The sequence below is a fragment of the Tursiops truncatus genome, chromosome 9 (assembly GCF_011762595.2).
Source record: "Tursiops truncatus isolate mTurTru1 chromosome 9, mTurTru1.mat.Y, whole genome shotgun sequence".
NCBI lineage: Eukaryota > Metazoa > Chordata > Mammalia > Artiodactyla > Delphinidae > Tursiops > Tursiops truncatus.
In genome coordinates this window covers 34,399,967-34,418,973 of record NC_047042.1, presented here as the reverse complement: position 1 = coordinate 34,418,973, position 19,007 = coordinate 34,399,967, and the positions used below count along the sequence as shown (strand labels likewise).

Sequence of the window (19,007 nt, the reverse complement as noted above, 5' to 3'; positions counted from 1 at the left end):
GACACGTATAGTAGATAAACTTTTTGGCAGTAGTCACTACAAGAATTGCCATGACCATCATTATCTGAGCTGGATTTGGGGAGTGCCATCATGAATTAATGCTATAACCAACGTTGAAAAGCAAGCTTAGTTCCAAGGGTTAATTTGAAAAGAAATTAAGGGTTTTAGCAGGGGGGCAAGTAATATATTTCTTTACGAAGTGATAATATCAGAAAATCAAAGTGGATTTTTTTTTTCCTGAAAATCAGTTTTTATGAGTGTAAGTTAAAGCTTGATTAAGAAGAATGGGTAACAGTCATTAACTTTTGAGGAGTGTTATTCAGGCACAGTTGGTGCCGTGACTGTAGCAGTAATACATTGAACTAGTACTCAGTATGTGGATTCAAACACAGCTGAGAGGTTTGAAGGACACGTGCTGGAATCAACAAACCACTTACTTATTATAGCTTTGCCACTGGCTGTGTTGCTTGGGCAAGTTAATTTCTTTTTACTCATTCTCCCACTTGGGCAGTTGTGATGATTAAATGAGATAATGTGTTTCAAACACATAGCATGGTACCTGATGATGGTAGCTCTCACTAACATTAGTTTCTAAGTGATGTAAGGAAAGGGACTGTCTTTGTTATGCTTAAAACTATATCCTCATTGGCCAGCACAGTTCCTGTATTATACTTTCACTCTGTAAAACTAAATTAATGAAATTGCTTACAAGTTTCATAGAACTGTGTAAGAAACAGTCTGTGACAGGGACTTGAGTTTTCTTTGTGGCTTGTTGTATTTCTTTGGACCTAAACTTTTCCCCTGGCTGCTCCCCCAGCCAATCTTTGAGAAAGATTTTTTACATGTACTGGCCACAGTATTTTTTTTAAAACATTAAGAAAGGAAAATAGTTATTCTGTAGTTGGTATATTATAAGAGCATGACATTTTTCAGGGCTTTGCTTTTCTTTACTTTTCTTCAAAAATTGCTCTCCAGTATCACCATGGGCCCTGAATCCAGAAAGTTGGGTATTGTAATTTAAGAGTGTGGACTCCAGAGCCAGAAGGTTTAAATCCTACCTTTGCTGTTTTACCTTGGACAATGTGCTTTAACCTCTCTGTGTTTACTTCCCATCTCTAAATTGAGAATAATGGTAATACCTCTTTCATATCTCTCTGTGTATGTGTGTGTGTGTGTGTGTGTGTGTGTGTGTGTGTTAGCTGTGTTGAACATTAAATAAGTTGTAAAGAGCCTACCCTGCAATAAGTTCCACATACACTTTAGCTATTAACACACATTCATCCAGGTCTATAAAGTCAGCTTCAGGTCTCTCTACTATTTATACATCAGTCATTTAATTAACATACTGAGAATGCCAAGCACTGTACTGGGCATTGGATATACAAAGCCAGGCAAGATGTGGTCCCTGTTGTCTAGCAGTTTATAACCTCGTAGGGTGAACTCACAAATTAAGGACTATAGAGAGAAATCAGTGTGAAGGGGGCACATACGAACAATTCTGCATTGCCCACGGGGCTCAGGATGTTGCTTACACTAAATTTAAAAGGTGAGTAGGAGTTAGCTGGATGTGGACAGGACATTTCATCAGTGGAAGCTCAGAACTGTGGGCATTGTTTGGTTGCTGTGTTCATCAAATTGTATAAATAGTTACGTCAAGGGAAGAGTAAATGTGGGGACATGACAGAAGATGGGGCTGGAGAGAGAGACCATGTCTTGCAGGCTTTGAATTTAATCCTGAAAAATGTGAGAAGCCAACGACAAGTGGTTGGGCGGCTGGTGTATGGAGGTCACTGCTCTCTGAAAGTGAGCCTAGAGTTTTCTGCTGGGATGCTTGCCCATCTCCAGGCCCAGAGTCTTCTAACTTGTACACTCTTTCAGCTGTATAAGCCCTCCCATAGTTCCTTGAGCACAAGATGCGTTAGTTGGAAAAGGCTTGCAGTGTCCAATTTGACGTGGCCAGCGATCATACAGAGCCCTTGGTTCTTTAGAAGAGTTCACAGTTCTCGAAATCTCTCTGCCCAGAAAAGGTCACCTAATTTACATAAACCCGGGTCCATCCAGGACTGGGATTCTCCTGTTCTTTTAAACAAAGTGACCCACAGATTTTGGCTTTGGTTCAGGGTAACAGAGAAGCTAGCAGCACTGACTCTATTTGAAGTATCTCATCATGACTGAAAATTCATCATAACCTTATTTTCTTTTAACAACCCACTTCTTCCAGATCCAGCAGACACTTTGTTCAGGCATTGTCAAGGTATGTGTCTTATTCCTCAGCATACTGGCAATTGGCACTTACTTGGGGAAATGGGTGGAGAATAGCGAGGACAGATGAACCCTTTGGGCACATGGTGACATGCATTGGTTACTTCATCTTATTCTAAGTGAAAAGTAAACATGCTTTATGTGTGTGGGTTTTTTTAAAAATTATTTGGGGCTCTTCTCACTTATTTTAAACAGGCAGTAGGGTCAGTGGTTAAGACCTCAGAGTCTAAAGCCTGAGTCCTGACATTACTATATTGTAGTTGTGTGACCTTGGGAAAGTTACTCAACTTCTCTTTGTTTGCCCCTCTAGAAAGTTGGATACTGTCTGTAGCTACCTCATAATGTTGGTGTGAGGACTGAATGAAACATCTGTATGAACCCCAGGACCTGTCACAGGATAACTATTTTAGAATTATTCATTGTTGTAGTTACCATTACTATTCCAACTTTCCTTACACTTTCACTTTTACCTCATGAACTGTTATATCGATTTATCTTACGCCTATAGCATATTCAGGGATATGTGAAAATTTATTAACTCAAAACACCATCCTTTTTTAAAATTTTTATTTATATATTTATTTGTTTATTTATTTATTTATTTATTTGTGTCTGTGTTGGGTCTTCGTTGCTGCCCGTGGGCTTTCTCTAGTTGCAGTGAGCAGGGGCTACTCTTTGTTGTGGTGCACGAGCTTCTCATTGCGGTGGCTTCTCTTGTTGTGGATCATGGGCTCTGGGTACACAGGCTTCAGTAGTTGTGGCTCACGGACTTAGTTGCTCTGCGGCATGTGGGGTCTTCCCAGACCAGGGCTCGAACCGGTGTCCCCTGCATTGGCAGGCAGATTCTTAACCACTGCTCCACCAGGGAAGCCCCACCATCCATTTATTACCTCACGGTTCTGTTAGGTCACAAGAACTGGGTTCTCTGCTTCTGGTCTTACAAGGTTGATATCAAAATATCAGCCAGGTTGGCTCCTTATGCTGGAGGTTGTAAGGAACAATCCTCTTCTGAGTTTATTTAGTCCCTTGCATTTGTAGAACTGAGGTCTCCATTTCCTTGTTGGCTAGAAGCTACCAACATTCCTCCTCACATTGTCCCTTACATTCTCAAACCATCAGTGGTCCATCAAGTCCTTCTCATGCTTCAAATCTCCCTAACTTCTTCTTACAATACCAACTAGAGAAAAACTCCGCTTTAAAGGGCTCATGCGGGACTTCCCTGGCGGTCCAGAGGTTGAGACTCTGCGCTTCCACTGGAGGGGACATGGGTTTGATCCCTGATCTGGGAACTAGGATCCTGCATGCTGCGTGGCATGGCCAAAAAACATTATTTTTAATTAAAAAAAAAAATTGAAGGGCTCATGCGATTAGATTATCTTAGCCAGCCCCCTCCAGTTCCCCCTGACAGTGCCTGAAATCTTCCCTTTGATTTACTCAAAGTCAACTGAAACATCTTTTTGCCGTACCACAGGAGTATACATTATATGCACAGATTTCATCCACACTCAGAGGAGACTGTATTATACAAGAGCAAAAGTTATTGGGGGTCATTCTGAGATTTCTGCCTACCATACTATCTAATTGAAATGGAATTAAGTAAACTTAAATAGAATACATTCATTCCATATTCATTCATTCTTTCAGTAGCATGTACTGAGCATCTACTATGTACCAAGCTAGGTGCTAGATTTGAATGTATTAATTCTGGCAATTTATTTTTTAGAAAAAATTTTAAAGAGTAGGATTATCTGGAAATATGGGTTCCTGTTCTCCAAACTTATTTTTCCATTCCCCATTTTGCTGTCTGGAACTGTAATATATATGGTCCTATGTGAGCATAACTGAGTAATTCTACAACTAAGTTTACTAGTAGAAAAACCAAATGAATGAAAAAAATGATACCATTTAGAATACTTTGCTTGTTTACCTAAGAGAGCTTCTGAATTACGAAGAGGGCTGATGGGCTGGTGAGGAAGTAATAGTTATTGATATTGCCTAGATGTGAAGTGCTGGGTGGGTGCATTTTACATATATTATTTCACTGAAACTAACCAACATGACTGTTCCTGTATCAGAAGTGGGAAGCTGAGACAAAGATACACAGATGCATAACACTGCAAACGTTTGAATATGTCCTCTATTATCTTCTGAGCTTCTTCTAAACAGATGTATGTCTTCCATCTATTAAGCTTTATAAAAATGTGTTTATTTTATAACAATTATCTTTCTCTATGTCAAATTTTATTTATCCGTGTATGTGCCCCTTATATGTAATTTCTCTGGAAGCAGGAACTATATCTTATTCATCCACGTATTTCCCTAGTTATTGTTAGAGTGTGTGTTCAGTAAATACTGGTTGAATTTGAGTAGTGCAAAGTACTGTAATGGGATCATCACTGCTTAGCATGAGTCTGTCCTGCTCTTGTTCCATCCCACTTGGCCAATTTTGCGTGAGCATCGATGAGAGAATAGATCCCATGTGTTTAAAGCATTATTGAAAACAGCAGTAAAAGCTAGTGATTGGCAAATCAAATTGCAGTTGGGGTTTGGCAAAAACAATTTTGTTGAGGGGTGGGAAGGAATGGTCCTATGATATCCAAAAGCATTTTCTAGGGATTTTTATCTCCTCACTGGTTTTATATTTGTGTATTTTAAGGGAAATTTAATTCACATGTTTCTGGATCATTTACACTTAACACACCAAAGCAATGATTTGTAAAAGCCATTTGGTGTCTAGGAACTCTTTTTAAAGTTCCTTTTGAACTGGAAATCATGTCTGAAAAAATGGGCAGTCTTAATATCTATTAGGTTGGCTGAATAGTGGGAAATGCTTTGGGTTCTCACCCCAACTCTGTAGTTAACCATTTGCCTTGATAATTGACCTTTCTGAGTCTTAGTTTCCTCAACCTTAAAACGAAAGGATTGGAGTATTTAATCTTAAAATTCATTCCTAGATCTTAAGTTCTATGGTTAAACTCTTTTATTCAAAAATATAAAAACTGAATACCTGCTATGTGCCAGGTTCTGTTCAATGTATAGCATTTATATATATATTGAGGTGGCTTTTTATGATTAGATACTTATTTCAAATCTGTGAGGTAGAATAAATAATCCGTAGTTGTATTTACAGGTGAGAAAACTGAGGTTCATGTATTCGAAGTATAAGATTTATATATAAAACTGTGGCACATAGTAGGCATTTAGTAAATAAACTGTTGATTTGTAGATAGATGGATCGTGGATGGACAGACAGATGGAAGGATGGATGGTCAAAATGCCAGTCAACCATTCTTGCCATTTTATTCTCAGGAATTCCTGAGGATAAATATTTTTAAATTTCATTTTTCCAAAATACTGGCATTGAAGTATTCTCTTGCCTCAGATTTTGTTTAGGATACAAACCAACTATTCATTTGTTTTCAAAAGGTGCTGAGAATATAAAGTTACTTCCTGGAGCATCACTGGCTGGAACAGTAAAAGGATTTTTACTGTACTTGAAAGTGCCTTCTTTAAAACATATGCAGTATTTATAGGGCTGCTTGGAATAAGCCAACTGAAAGATTTAATGATAATAATCTCCTTAGTTCTTCTAAAATTGATTTCCAGTTTCAATGAACTTGAAAAGAGTCCTAGGACATCAAATAAATAAAGATCTTAATGTGAAATGAATCTTCAAAATATGTTCATAAATTTACATTTTAAACATGACCAGAAAATATATACCTTTCCCATTATTAAGGTGATGCTTTAATGAAAAATTTTCATTTGCATGAAATAAACCTTTTTTGGCTACAGATGAAAGGATTTTATGGTAGCGACAATGGTTTTGTGAGTTAAATGATCCCAACATCATCAGGAACGAATCACAAGTGCCTACCATATGAATTACAGCATCATAATTCTTAAAAAGGTATTTCTGTGGAGACCATTCTTCCCATCTGCAACAATCAGCTTCTGCTTTGAAGTCCTGCTAGGGAGCCTCACAATACATGAGCCAGCCACATGCTACCCAAACTTCTCTCTCAACTTGAGTTTGACTGCATTTTCCTAAAGAACAACATGGTAACTTAATGACTAAGGGGTTTAGAGAGGAAAATGACTACAATTTTTGTAATTACACTTTACCGTATGTTCATTCTTCAGTTGATCTTTCCTGGACATAACTACGGAAATTTTGCCAGTGGATGTGCAAAATTAAATTGCAAATGAAAACGGGACAAAAGTATCTGACTCCATTGATCCCTACTATATTGAATTTGCAATGAAGTCTTCACAAATATTTTAGGACCAAATGAAACTAACCTGTTAAAAAATGAGTAAAACTGTTATTGAGGCTTCTTTACCATATCAGAAAGAGTTACAAAAATTACATAAATCAGTAACGTATTAGGTGTCAATATTTCTAAAGAGACTGTCACTGCTGCTCACTCTCCACTACCTCTGCTAAATGGCACCATGGGGTGGGGGATTGCCTCTATCATTCTTGCTTTGTTTACTTGAAGCTTTCCTAGGCAGACATAGGAAAGAATAGTGAAGAAGCACTTGTAGTGAATGGGAGACTGATATCAGAAAAGTTAGGAGATTTACAAGTAGAAGTGAAATGATTTCTAATCAGTCATTTTGTGTCACTATTTCTTTATTAATCAAGTGAATCATGACCCAGGTACCTACCTTTCTTGGGGGTTGGCTGCTGATTCTAGAGTGTGATTTTTATAGGATGGCAAAATAGCAATGGTTAACTACACTCTAAGTTAAAGAGAAGTCCCTCTTCAACCTACAGCAGAAGTCCCTCAGTGTTGGCCTCCCTAGAGAGTTCTGATACACTACACGTTTTCAATTTCATAATAAAAACAGACTTTCTAAGAGTATCTCATTTCTCTGAGCTTCTATAAGAATGTTTCAGTTATCCACAACAGGCATTGCTGAACGCACATGAATGGAGTTTATAAAGTTTAGGAACTTCATTCCCATCCTGCCATCGTGTGCTTTACTATTTGTGTTCTATCTCATACTCTGGTAAAAAAGAAAAGTTAGCAGTAAAAAAAAAGCAAGCCTCTTTTCATCCTATAATATACGTAATAACACTAGAATCAGATAAGTGCTTCAAGCATACAGGAGGATATTATTTGCAACCTTATATATAAAGCTGAAAACTAGTAATAATTTAATATCTAAAAACAGAGAATTAGTTGGTATATTAATACATTTAGAATGATATTGCAGAGTATATGAAACATGTTTTCCACTATATTTGTATTTGTAAATGTAAAATTAAAAATTACAATATGATCCTGTTTTATTTTAAAAATACACAAAAACTATAAGCATGAAATACCACAAAAGTGGGATTGGCTATTTCTGATTGGTAGGACTGGATTTATAATTATATAAATTATAATTATTTTATTATTATTTATTAAAAAATATATAATGTATAACAACATATATCATATTTGTTATATATTACATAATTTTATTTGCCTTTTTTTTTTCTATTTTCTATTTCCATATTTTCCACAATGAACATGTTTAATTTTTCTTTTGAAAATAGTTGTTTTCAAACGGAAATTAAAATAAAGTTAGGGTTGTTTCCTTGCACTACCAATATTCTGGGAACTATTTGGGAAACATTAGGGAGAAGCATATGAGACATGCCATTTTGAAGGGTGAATCCTTTTGTGTCCTAATGGCTTAGTTATGAAATATATATCTAAAGTTTAATCTTTGAGGCTTCCTAGAGCAACTTTTCATTTCAAACAATTTCTCCAAACTTAATAAAAATGCTGACACGATATGACTTCTTTAGCAGAAATGAACCCTCATAGAATTTCGGGAAATCACAGTGAAATTGGTCATTTGAAGCACTACCATATTTACTGCTTAGTTAATATTCTTTTCAGAAGCAACAAAATTAAGTTTGCTTCCACTGAATCAGAGGATTTCTAGCTGAAGATGCCCTTGCAGTTCTCTTCCTCAGTGCTGTCTCAGTCTTGGTAGTTACCAGTTCAGTATGTTCGGTCATCAAAAAACAAAAAAAAGATTTGTTACAGTGTACCTTCCTTCTTATGCTTTTAATAACGCTGATTTAATTAAATTAATGCTTTTTGAAACAGCCAGGTTATATATAGTATTCTTTAGTGTAGTGGCAGTAGCAGTAGTACAGTAAGTAGTAGTGATAGTATTTTGATAATGCCTCATTCTACAAGATTTTCTCAGAAGAGCTTAAGGTGCCAACTTTCACTTTGAAAAATATTTCTTAGGGTATTCTGTCACAGTCAATGCACATGGTAGGGACAACTTCTGAGGCTGATTTTCACTGAATATGTATCATTTCCAGTCACTAACCTGATACTGCCCATCTTGCTGCCCCAGGCAACCAGGCTCCTCCCTAAGTACCCCACCCTCTAAAAAATATTCAGAAACAAAAGGTATATGTGGACCTTAAGAACCCAGTTCCACCCCATTTCATATCTGTAATTGCTTGAGCTCAACATGCACCATGTTATACAGACTTACTTTCTCACTTGATCGCTTCTTTCCCATCAACCCTCACACTCCAGACACTCGAACCTCCTTGAGGAAAACCTTGCTGGCGCTATGCTCTCTGCTATAATTTTTCAGCTGTACAGGTTCAGTTTGTTGTGACATGTAGGATGAACTTCTGTGCTTTTGTGAAGCTGGAAGTAAAAACTATTAAATGAAACTTGTAATTATGCCCATTAAAATTATGTTACAAAACCTCTCAAATAAACACACATACACGCACACATGCACGCACCACTGAATCTTCTTTTTCTCATGTCCAGAAAAATAATACCTTGACATTGGTAGCCACACTTAGCTTTTCTAATCCCTCTTATATACGTACAGCAGTAATGGACACAGTAGAACTCAGGTTAATAGAAGTAAAATGTTGTTCTTAAATTTCTTACTTTGATGGGAAGAAAGAGCTTAGGCCTCGTAGAAATTTTATTTCTTTACTTCACTTGAACGTTTTGTGCAAGGATAACTCAGAGTTCAGCTGCCTCAATCTGTGGCTCCAGAGATCACATGGGTAACATGTGAATGGGAAATAAACCCTGTAGGTAAAAGAAAGAGGAATTTGGATAGAGATCAAAGATTAGCTTCATTCCATTCTTTCCTTCCACTTTTTACTATCCCCTCTAAATTTGGTATTTTACGGGACTTTTTTTTTATTCCCAAAGGAAAGAGTGAACTTAAATCAGATTTGAGACTTTATCCCTCTCCCCACCTCCTTTTTTTTAATCCATGTGATTTGATTCACTCAGTAGTAACTTTAGATAATTGAATTCTCAATTGCTAGGAACCTTCAGTATGAAAGATGTGGCATACAGGCTTGATTTATTATTATCTCTTTTTAAGTTATCACTGTAGCCATGGTTTAGGTTACAGGAAAAGCTGTTCAGAATATTTAACAATATGATTAGTAGAAATATCTGTCTGTGAGTATTAGGAATATTTCTTGCTCATTTATCTTCTAGAATAGAATTACTTACTATGTGCTATTAACCCTGACTTAGGCCAAGTACGTTTCTAAGCATTAGGATCAGGACTCTGTATTACACATTTTCTGTAAGCTTACCGTTCTTTTTATAGCAGTCAGGTAAGAAGGTGGAGCTTAATGTGTTCAGCCTCATTCCTAAATGGCCTGTGGAAAAGATTCTTATTGGTATCATCATGAGGTCCATAGAAGTGAAAAACACAATAATGCTTAAAAACAGTTTTTACCTGGGCTTCCCTGGTGGCGCAGTGGTTGAGAGTACGCCTGCCGATGCAGGGGACACGGGTTCGTGCCCTGGTCCGGGAAGATCCCACATGCCGCGGAGCGGCTGGGCCCGTGAGCCATGGCCGCTGAGCCTGCGCGTCCGGAGCCTGTGCTGCGCAACGGGAGAGGCCACAACAGTGAGAGGCCCGCGTACCGCAAAAAACAAAACAGTTTTCACTTAATTTTTAAATCTTTTTTAGAATAGTTTTTGCCAAGTATTTAGAAACATAGGGTAATTATAAAGTGAATATTTTGACTTCCATCAAAATAGTAGCTAAGTGGATAGAATCAACATTGAAGTGCTGCAAGGTAATGGGGAAATGAACTCACCTTGTTCATAGTTAACCTCAAGTGCTAGACCAGAGCTGAAATTCTGGACAGCCCTGGTTTATTGAGTGGATATCTCAATGCATTCCAAGGATTAAGATGATACTATTTCATTGTTCTAAAATGGAAGCAACTTAATTTGGTTTTAGGGTCTCATTGCTTGACAATTTTAGAGACTTGCATTACTTCTACCAACCTTATCCTGAAAATTTACTTTCTTTTCAAACAGAAGCCCACAATACCTAAGAGAAGAACAAGGTCAGGCTTGAGAGCAGCCTAGGTAGGCTTGCAGACCATGCATTTCCACATTCGTGATAATTCTTTCAAGTTTTCATGGATCTAGAAGTATTGTAAATATTATAAGTATTATATAAATGAGGGAGAATGAAATAGTCTTGTACTTAGAATGGTTAATACAAGAAGCTAAAAATTTGAATTAATGTAAACTGAAAAAATGAGTAACAAAACTATAGAGACAAAAAAGATCATTTGTTTGCAGGGATTGGGGGGCGGAGAGGAGGGATGAATAGGTGGAGCACAGGGAATTTTAGGACCTTGAAACTAATCTGTATGATGCTACAATGGTGGATACATGACTTTATGTGTTTGGCAAAGCCCATAGAACTATACAACACAAAGAGTAAATCCTGGTCATAGACTTTTGTTAACAATAATGTATCAATACTGGTTCATCAACTGTAACAAATGTACCACACTAATGCAAGCTATTATTAATAGGGGAAACCACAGCAAGGGGGTAGGGTAGGATATTGGAACTCTCTGTGCTTTCTGCTTAAATTTTCGATAACCCCAAAACTGCTCTTAAACAGTCTATTAATTTTGTTAATGTTTTGGTTTTTTCCGCTTCCAGTTTTTTTGAGATATAATTGATATACAAGTATTGTATAAGTTTAAGTGTATAGCATAATAAATTGACTTATATAAATCATGAAATGATAATCACAGTAAGTTTAGTGAACATGCATCATCCCATATATGTAGATATAAAATTAAAGAGATAGAAAAAAATATTTTCCTTGCAATGAGAACTTTTAGGATTTACTCTCTTAGCAATTTTCATATATGACACACAGCAATGTTAATTAGATTTATCATGCTGTACATTACATCCGTAGTACTTATTTATCTTATAACTGGAAGTGTGTACCTTTTGACTGCCTTCATGCAATTCCCCCTCCCCCTAAACCCCACCTCTGATAACCGCAAGCCTGATATCTTTTTCTCTATATATCTGTTGAGTGCATTGGGTCTCATGTGTCTTTTAAAGCCAAAAGACTATCTTTAGAATTATGTTTGAATTCCTTTTTCTTTTTTGTGTGCGTATCTATTGTAGATTTTTGGTTTGTGGTTACCATGAGGTTTATATATAGCAATCTAAATATAAATATGATTATTTTAAGTTGCTGATCTCTTAAGTTCAAACACATTTTAACAACCCTGAATTTTAACTCCCCTTCCCATGTTTACTGTTTTTGACATAATATTTTACATCTTTTTGTTTTGTGCATCCCTTAAGTACTTATTGTGGATATAGATGATTTTACTTCTTTGGTCTTTAAACTTTCCTACTAGCTTTATACGTGGCTAATTTACTACCTTTTCTATATATTTGCCTTGACCAATAAAACTTTTCTTTTCATAATTTTCATATTTCTAGTTATGGCCCTTTCTTTTTCACATAGAGAAGTCCTTTTAACATTTCTTGTAAAGCTAGTTTGGTGGTGCTGAACTCTTTTAGCTTCTCCTTGTCTGTAAAACTTTTGATCTCTGCATCAAATCTGAATGAAAGCCTTGCTGGGTAAAGTATTCTTGTTTGTAGGTTTCTCCCTTTTATTACTCCAGGATCAGCAGGTGTGTCTGACTCAGGCTCCTTTCAAATTACTGTTTCTGCCCTGGGTCCTGGAGAGTGTAAGATTTTGTGTGTGCCTTTAAGAGTGGAGTCTAGGGACTTCCCTGGTGGTGCAGTGGATAAGAATCTGCCTGCCAATGCAGGGGACATGGGTTCGAGCCCTGGTCTGGGACGATCCCACATGCCGAGGAGCAACTAAGCCCGTGAGCCACAACTACTGAGCACGCGAGCCACAACTACTGAAGCCTGCGTGCCTAGAGCCCGTGCTCCACAACAAGAGAAGCCACCACAATGAGAAGCCCATGCACCGCAACAAAGAGTGGCCCCCGCTCGCCACAACTAGAGAAAGCCCACGCGCAGCAACGAAGGCCCAATGCAGCCTAAAATAAATAAATAAATACGTTAATTAATAAAAAAGAGTGGAGTCTATTTCCCACGGCCCTCTGACTCTCCCCAAAGTAATCCCCACTGCCCTTCAGAGCCAAACTTTCTGGGATCTTGGCTTCCCAGTGCAGGACCCCCAGGCTGGAGAGCTCGATGTGGGGCTTGGACCCCTTGCTCCTTGGGGAGAACCTCTGTAATTGTAATTAGCCTCCTGTCTGTGGGTGCCCACCTAGGAATATGGGTCTTGACTATACTACATCTTTGCCCTTCCTACCCATCTCATTGTGGTTCCTTCTTTATATCTTTAGTTGTACATCTTTTCTGATATCCTTTTAGTCTTTCTCCTCAATAGGTGCTCTGTAAATAGTTGTAATTTCTGTGTGCCCATGGGAGAAGGTGAGCTCAGGGTCTTCCTACTCCGCAATCTTGGCCACTTGTTTTCAACAAGTGATTCAGGAACTTGTGGGCCGCTGAGCATGTGAGGATCTGGGAGCCCAGTCCAGATGTGTTATGCTGTAGCAACACATCTGTTAACTGCTTTAAAAATACAATTGTTTTAAAAATTAAATGTTTATGTCCTGCATGTTCTTAAAGCCTATTAAAAAAATGAAATGCCATATTGAACACATGGTTGTTGTTTAAAAAATTATTTATTTATTTATTTTTGTCTGTGTTGGGTCTTCGTTTCTGTGCAATGGCTTTCTCTAGTTGCGGCGAGCGGGGGCCACTCTTCATCGCGGTGCGTGGGCCTCTCACTGTCGCAGCCTCTCTTGTTGCGGAGGACAAGCTCCAGATGTGCAGGCTCAGTAGTTGTGGCTCACGGGCCTAGTGGCTCCACGGCATGTGGGATCTTCCCAGACCAGGGCTCGAACCCGTGTCCCCTGCATTGGCAGGCAGATTCTCAACCACTGCGCCACCAGGGAAGCCCAAACACATGGTTTTATATATTTTCATTTATCCTTTTTTTTTTCAGTAGTGCCTGAAATTGAGCAGGTTGATGAAATGTTAAAATTTTTTAAATATTAACTGAGAGACATTTACATTTGGCAATATGAGTGACTGCATATACTGAAATACTCCTACGTGAAAATATCAAGACTACTCTTTTAAGTTTATGGAGGACTTCCAAAAAGATGAAGAAAAGTGAGCAAATACTATAGCTGGTGGCCACCCTGGGCTATCCCAAAGTGTTCAGTTGGCGAAAGCTTGAGCATTAATAGACTACTGCATACTAGAAAGGGGAGTCGAAGCTTTGGGTCTATGAAGGGAAGGGTTTTGACTGGAGACCAGAATAAAAAAGGGAATGTCAAAGGGCCAACTCTAAAGAAAAGGATAAATAGGAGAAAAGGAAATACTGCTGAATAAAACAACAAATTGATCTTAGCTATGGCTATCAGTAGAAGGAATTTCAAAGGGAATGGAAAGGGAAAAAAAAAACTATATTTTTTTCTATGTCAATTTGTAATCATTTGGGGGTCCATATTTACATTATCTGTGCATTAAAAAAAAAAAACAGCCCTTGAGTCTAAAAATTTTAAATTGATCTTGGTTGGTAATGTTTCAGCCATCCAGCAGAAGCAAACAAAATCACACTCAACTCAGGTTTCAAAGATAAATATCACATTCAACTCAGGCTTCCAAGCTTTCTCACATATAAAGTTCTGATTAATATGAGTGCAAAAAAATTCAAAAAACAAAGGAGAATTAAGACATCATGAGGCTGAATCATCAGAAACAAAAAATAGTAAAAGTAAGCCATAAAGACTTCAAATAGCAGATATAGAAAATAAAATAATTATGCCTAAAGAAATAAAAGAAAGAATAAAAACAGGAACCAAAAGTAAGAAAATATAAAAATGACTAGGAAGTTATGAAATATAACCAAATAGAACATCTAGATTTGAACAATGTAATCCCTGAAATGAAAATATCTGTAGAAGTATAAATAGCAGATAAGATACATCTGGAGAGAGAAAGTCTGGAAGATAGATCTGAAATAAAAGTACACATAATGCAGGACAGAAAGAAAATATGAAAGAAAACTTCAGAGATGTTGAGGATACAGTAACAATGACTACATCTAATTGGAGTGCCAACATATGATAATAAAGGTAATAAATAACTTTACTGAATAAATTTGAACACAAAAGATAGAAATTTCTAGAAAAATATAGCTTAGGAAGATATTGAAAACACAAATAGTCCTCTAATCCCTAAAGAAATTCTCAGTAGATAAAAATCTTCCTCAAAGAAAACACAAGAGTCAAATGGTTTTACAGAAGATTTCTACCCAACATTCTAGGGTCAAATAATAGAAAAAGAGGTTCTGACCATAATAAAATTCAACATGGTCAATAAAAGAATGGAAATTTATAGATTAACCCCTTTCATAAACATAGGTGAAAAAAATTCTAAACAAAGCATTAGTCAAACAAATCCAGCTTTGTATAAAAAAGATAATATATCACAACCAAACTTATTTTATTTCATAAATTCAATGATGGCTAAATATTTGAAATATTAATGTAACTCACAACACTATGAAATTATAGGAAAAAAACCATCTCATTTGGTATAGTAAAATAATTAAATTCAACATCTGTTTATAATAAAAACTCTAATTTGGAGTAGAAATAGAAAGGTTCCTCCTTATACTGAAGGAAACCACGGTAAGATGCTATCATTCATCCACCCAGTTGGCAAATCATACCAAATGGTGGCAAGGATGTGACTAAACTGGGATTCTAATATATACTGCTTCTCAGAATGGGGATTGATAATAGTCCTTTGGAAATGATCTGGTATTATTTAGCAGGTTTTAAGTCATGACAATTTCACTCTGCTCTTGCACATGTACACCAGAAGACTGGTATAAGAATGTTCATGGGGCATTTTTTTTTGGCCACACTACATGGCTTGTGGGATCTTAGTTCCCCTGACCAGGTATGGAACCCCGGGCCCACGGCAGTGAAAGCGCAGAGTCCTATCCACTGGACCTCGAGGGAAGTCCCATAGGGGCATTTTTTTGTAATAACACAAAACCTAAATATTTGTCAGCAGGAGAATGGGTAAATAAATTCTTCTATACTTGTTAAATGGCCTACTAGACAGCATAGAACTGTAGCTACATGTATCAACAGAGATGAGCTAACAAAATGTGTGAAAAGAGCAAGGTGCAACAGTATAAAACCATTTTTATAAAGTTCCAAAATAAGCAAATTAACAATGGAAAGCAAAGGAGTTATAAACATAAACTCAGGATCCTGATTTCCCATAGTGAGGAGGAATTATGTTGTTAGAGAGAAGCATACAGGGGGCTTCAAAAGTATTTTCCTTAAATTGGAAGGTGAGTGACCAGGTGTTTTTCATATTACACTTTATAACATAAATAGATATTATTTTTTGCATTTATCAACTATTTCATAGTAAAAGAATGTCTGTAAAATCTAATGTGATAGTTAAGTACTTTGAGGTGATATATAGAAAACTTCCTTTTATAATGAAGGCAGATGATGGAAACAGGAAAGAAATATTAAGGAAACGGAATTCTTTACCTTATTAACAGCGAAACACTATTCAAGTTTTTCATCCAGGTACACATAGAATGTGTTGTGAAAGGCAGTAATGTGCACTGGTGAAGAACCAAAACGACTGTTGTAAATCTTAGTTGTGATACTTCTTAGCTGTGGGATCTTGGGTTTTGGTGCCCTCATTTGTTAAATAGAGATACTAATAGGACCTAACTTATCAAGTTATTGTGAGTATTAAACAAGTTAGCACATGGGAAGTGCTGAGAAAGGACATATGCAGAATAAATGCTCAATCAATATTAGATTCTAGTGGTCAGTTAACTTTTAATTTATACTTTGAAATGTTCTGTTTGCATTATGTTAGGCTTTGGTCATTTGACGAAGCAATTGATGACACTGGCTGATGGACATGTGGTGTTGGCTCTAGAAGGAGGACATGATCTCACAGCCATCTGCGATGCATCAGAAGCCTGTGTAAATGCCCTTCTAGGAAATGAGGTAAAAAACTAAAAGTACAAAAGAGTAGGGGTAAAGGACCAGGAATGTATGCATGCATATTTTTTGTCTTTTTTAAAATCACGTGAACTCAGAAAACACAATGGAGCTCTTACAATTTTAAGGAAGAAGGAAAGCCTTGGATAAGAAAAGTTTACATGTTCTCATGGTATATGCTATAACTTTTGCCCAGTTATGGAATCCATATAGTACTCCCCTTGATCAGGTTATTGGCAGACGTCAATAAATAAGTAAAGATAACCCTTGGGAGGAAATGGTTTGTATATTGATCCGGCTAATGAGCAGTGAAACATTGAAAAAGAAATAACTCAAAGAAAAGTTCTCTTAATATTTTCTGTAGGATTATGTCAGTTCAGGGGGGAAAAAAGCTTTTGAAAAATATTTTTTCAGCTTTATTAAGGTATAATTGGCAAATAAAGTTATAGTACATATATCTAACATATACAGTTATGATTTGATGTGCGTATACATTGTAAAATGATTCCCTCCACTGAGTTCATTTAACACATTCATCACCTCACAGTTACTTTTTTTTTGATGAAAATACTTAAGTTCTACTCTCTTAGAAAATTTAATTATACAAGACAGTATTATCAGTTATATTCACCATGTTATACTTTACATCCTCAAGCCTTATTCATCTTATAAGTGAAAGTTTAAAAACATTTACCAACCTCTCCTTATTCCCCCCACCACCCAGCTCCTGGCAACCACCATTCTACCCTCTGTTTCTATGAATTCAACTATTTTGTTTGTTTGTTTTTGGTTCTACATAAGTGATACCATGTAGTTTTTCATTTTCTCTATCTGGCTTATTTCACTTGGCATAATACCGTCCATGTTCATCCATGTTGTCACAAAAGACAGAATTTCATTCTTTTTTTTAAGATTGTGAAATATTCCATTGTATCTGTGTATGTGTATGTGTGTGTATTACATTTTCTTTATCCATTCATCTGTGGATGGACACCTACATTGTTTCCAAACCTTGACTATTGTGAATAGTGCTGCAATAAATCTGGCAGTTCAGATATCTCTTTGAGATAATGAAATAGTGATTTCATTTCCTTCGGATATTTGCCCAGAAGTGAGATTCCTGGGTCATATGGTAGTTCTATTTTTAATTTCTTGAGGGACCTCCTACTGTTTTCCATAGTGACTATACTACCAAGAATGCACAAGGGTTCCCTTTTCCCAACATCCTTACCAGCATTTATCTCTTCCCTTTTTGGTAATACACGTCCTAACAATATGTGAGGAAGTATCTCATTATGGTTTGATTTGCATTTTCCTGATCATTAATGATGTTGAATACTTTTTCATGTACATGTTGCCATTTGTATGTCTTCTTTGGAAAAACACATATTCAGATCCTTTGCCTATTTTGAATTGTGGTATTTGGTTTAGTTTGTTTGTTTGTTTGTTTTGCTATTGAGTTGTATGAATTCCTTGTATATTTTGGATACTAACTGCTTATTGGATATGTGGTAAATACTTTTTCCCATTCCATGGGTTGCCTTTTCATTTTATTGATGATTACCATTGCTGTGACAGGAGTGGGTATCCTTATCTTGTTTCTAATCTTAGAGGAAAAGTTTTCAGCTTTTCAATATTGAGTATCATGTTAGCTGTGAGTTTCTCATATACGGGACTTATTATGTTGAGGTACCTTCCTTCTATACCAAATTTATTGAGAGTTTTTTTCATGAAAGGATGTTGAATTTTGTCAAATGCTTTGTCTGCATCTATTAAGATTATTATATAGTCTTTATCCTTCATTTTGTTGATGTAGCTTATTGCATTTATTTATTTACAGATGATGAACTACGCTTGCATCCCAGGAATAAACCCCACTTAATCATGGCATATGATCCTTTTAATGTACTGTTGAATTCACTTTGCTAGTATTTTGTTGAGGATAGTTGATCTCTGTTCATCAGGGATATTGGCCTGTAATTTCTCTCCTTGTAGTGTTCTTTACTGGCTTTGGTATCAAGGAAATGCTGACCTCCAAAAATGAGTTTGGACATCTTACCTCCTCTTCAATTTTTTGGATGAGTTTGAGAAAGATTGGTATTACTTCTTCTTTAATATTTGATGGAATTCACCAGTGAAGCCATCTGATTCTGGACTTTTCTTGGTTGGGAGGTTTTTGATTACTAATTCAGTCTCCTTACTAGTAATTTGTTTGTTCAGATTTTCTGTTTCTTCGTTATTCAATCTTGATGCGTTTTTTGTTTCTAGAAGTTTATCCATTTCTTCTAAGTTATTTAATTTGTTGGCATATAATTTTTCATAGTAGTTTCTTATGTTCCCTTGTATTTCTGTTATG

General features: G+C 36.5%; 1 protein-coding gene across 12 annotated transcripts in view; it reads left to right on the top strand.

Annotated features, from left to right (window-relative positions):
- HDAC9 (histone deacetylase 9) overlaps positions 1–19,007 on the top strand; it is a 576,603-nt gene that overhangs the window by 479,854 nt on the left and 77,742 nt on the right. For all 12 annotated transcript variants that reach the window (XM_073809646.1, XM_033862982.2, XM_033862975.2 and 9 more), the window contains one exon: positions 16,524–16,657. In XM_073809646.1, coding sequence (XP_073665747.1) covers positions 16,524–16,657 — 134 coding nt within the window. The remainder of the gene's footprint in view (positions 1–16,523; positions 16,658–19,007) is intronic.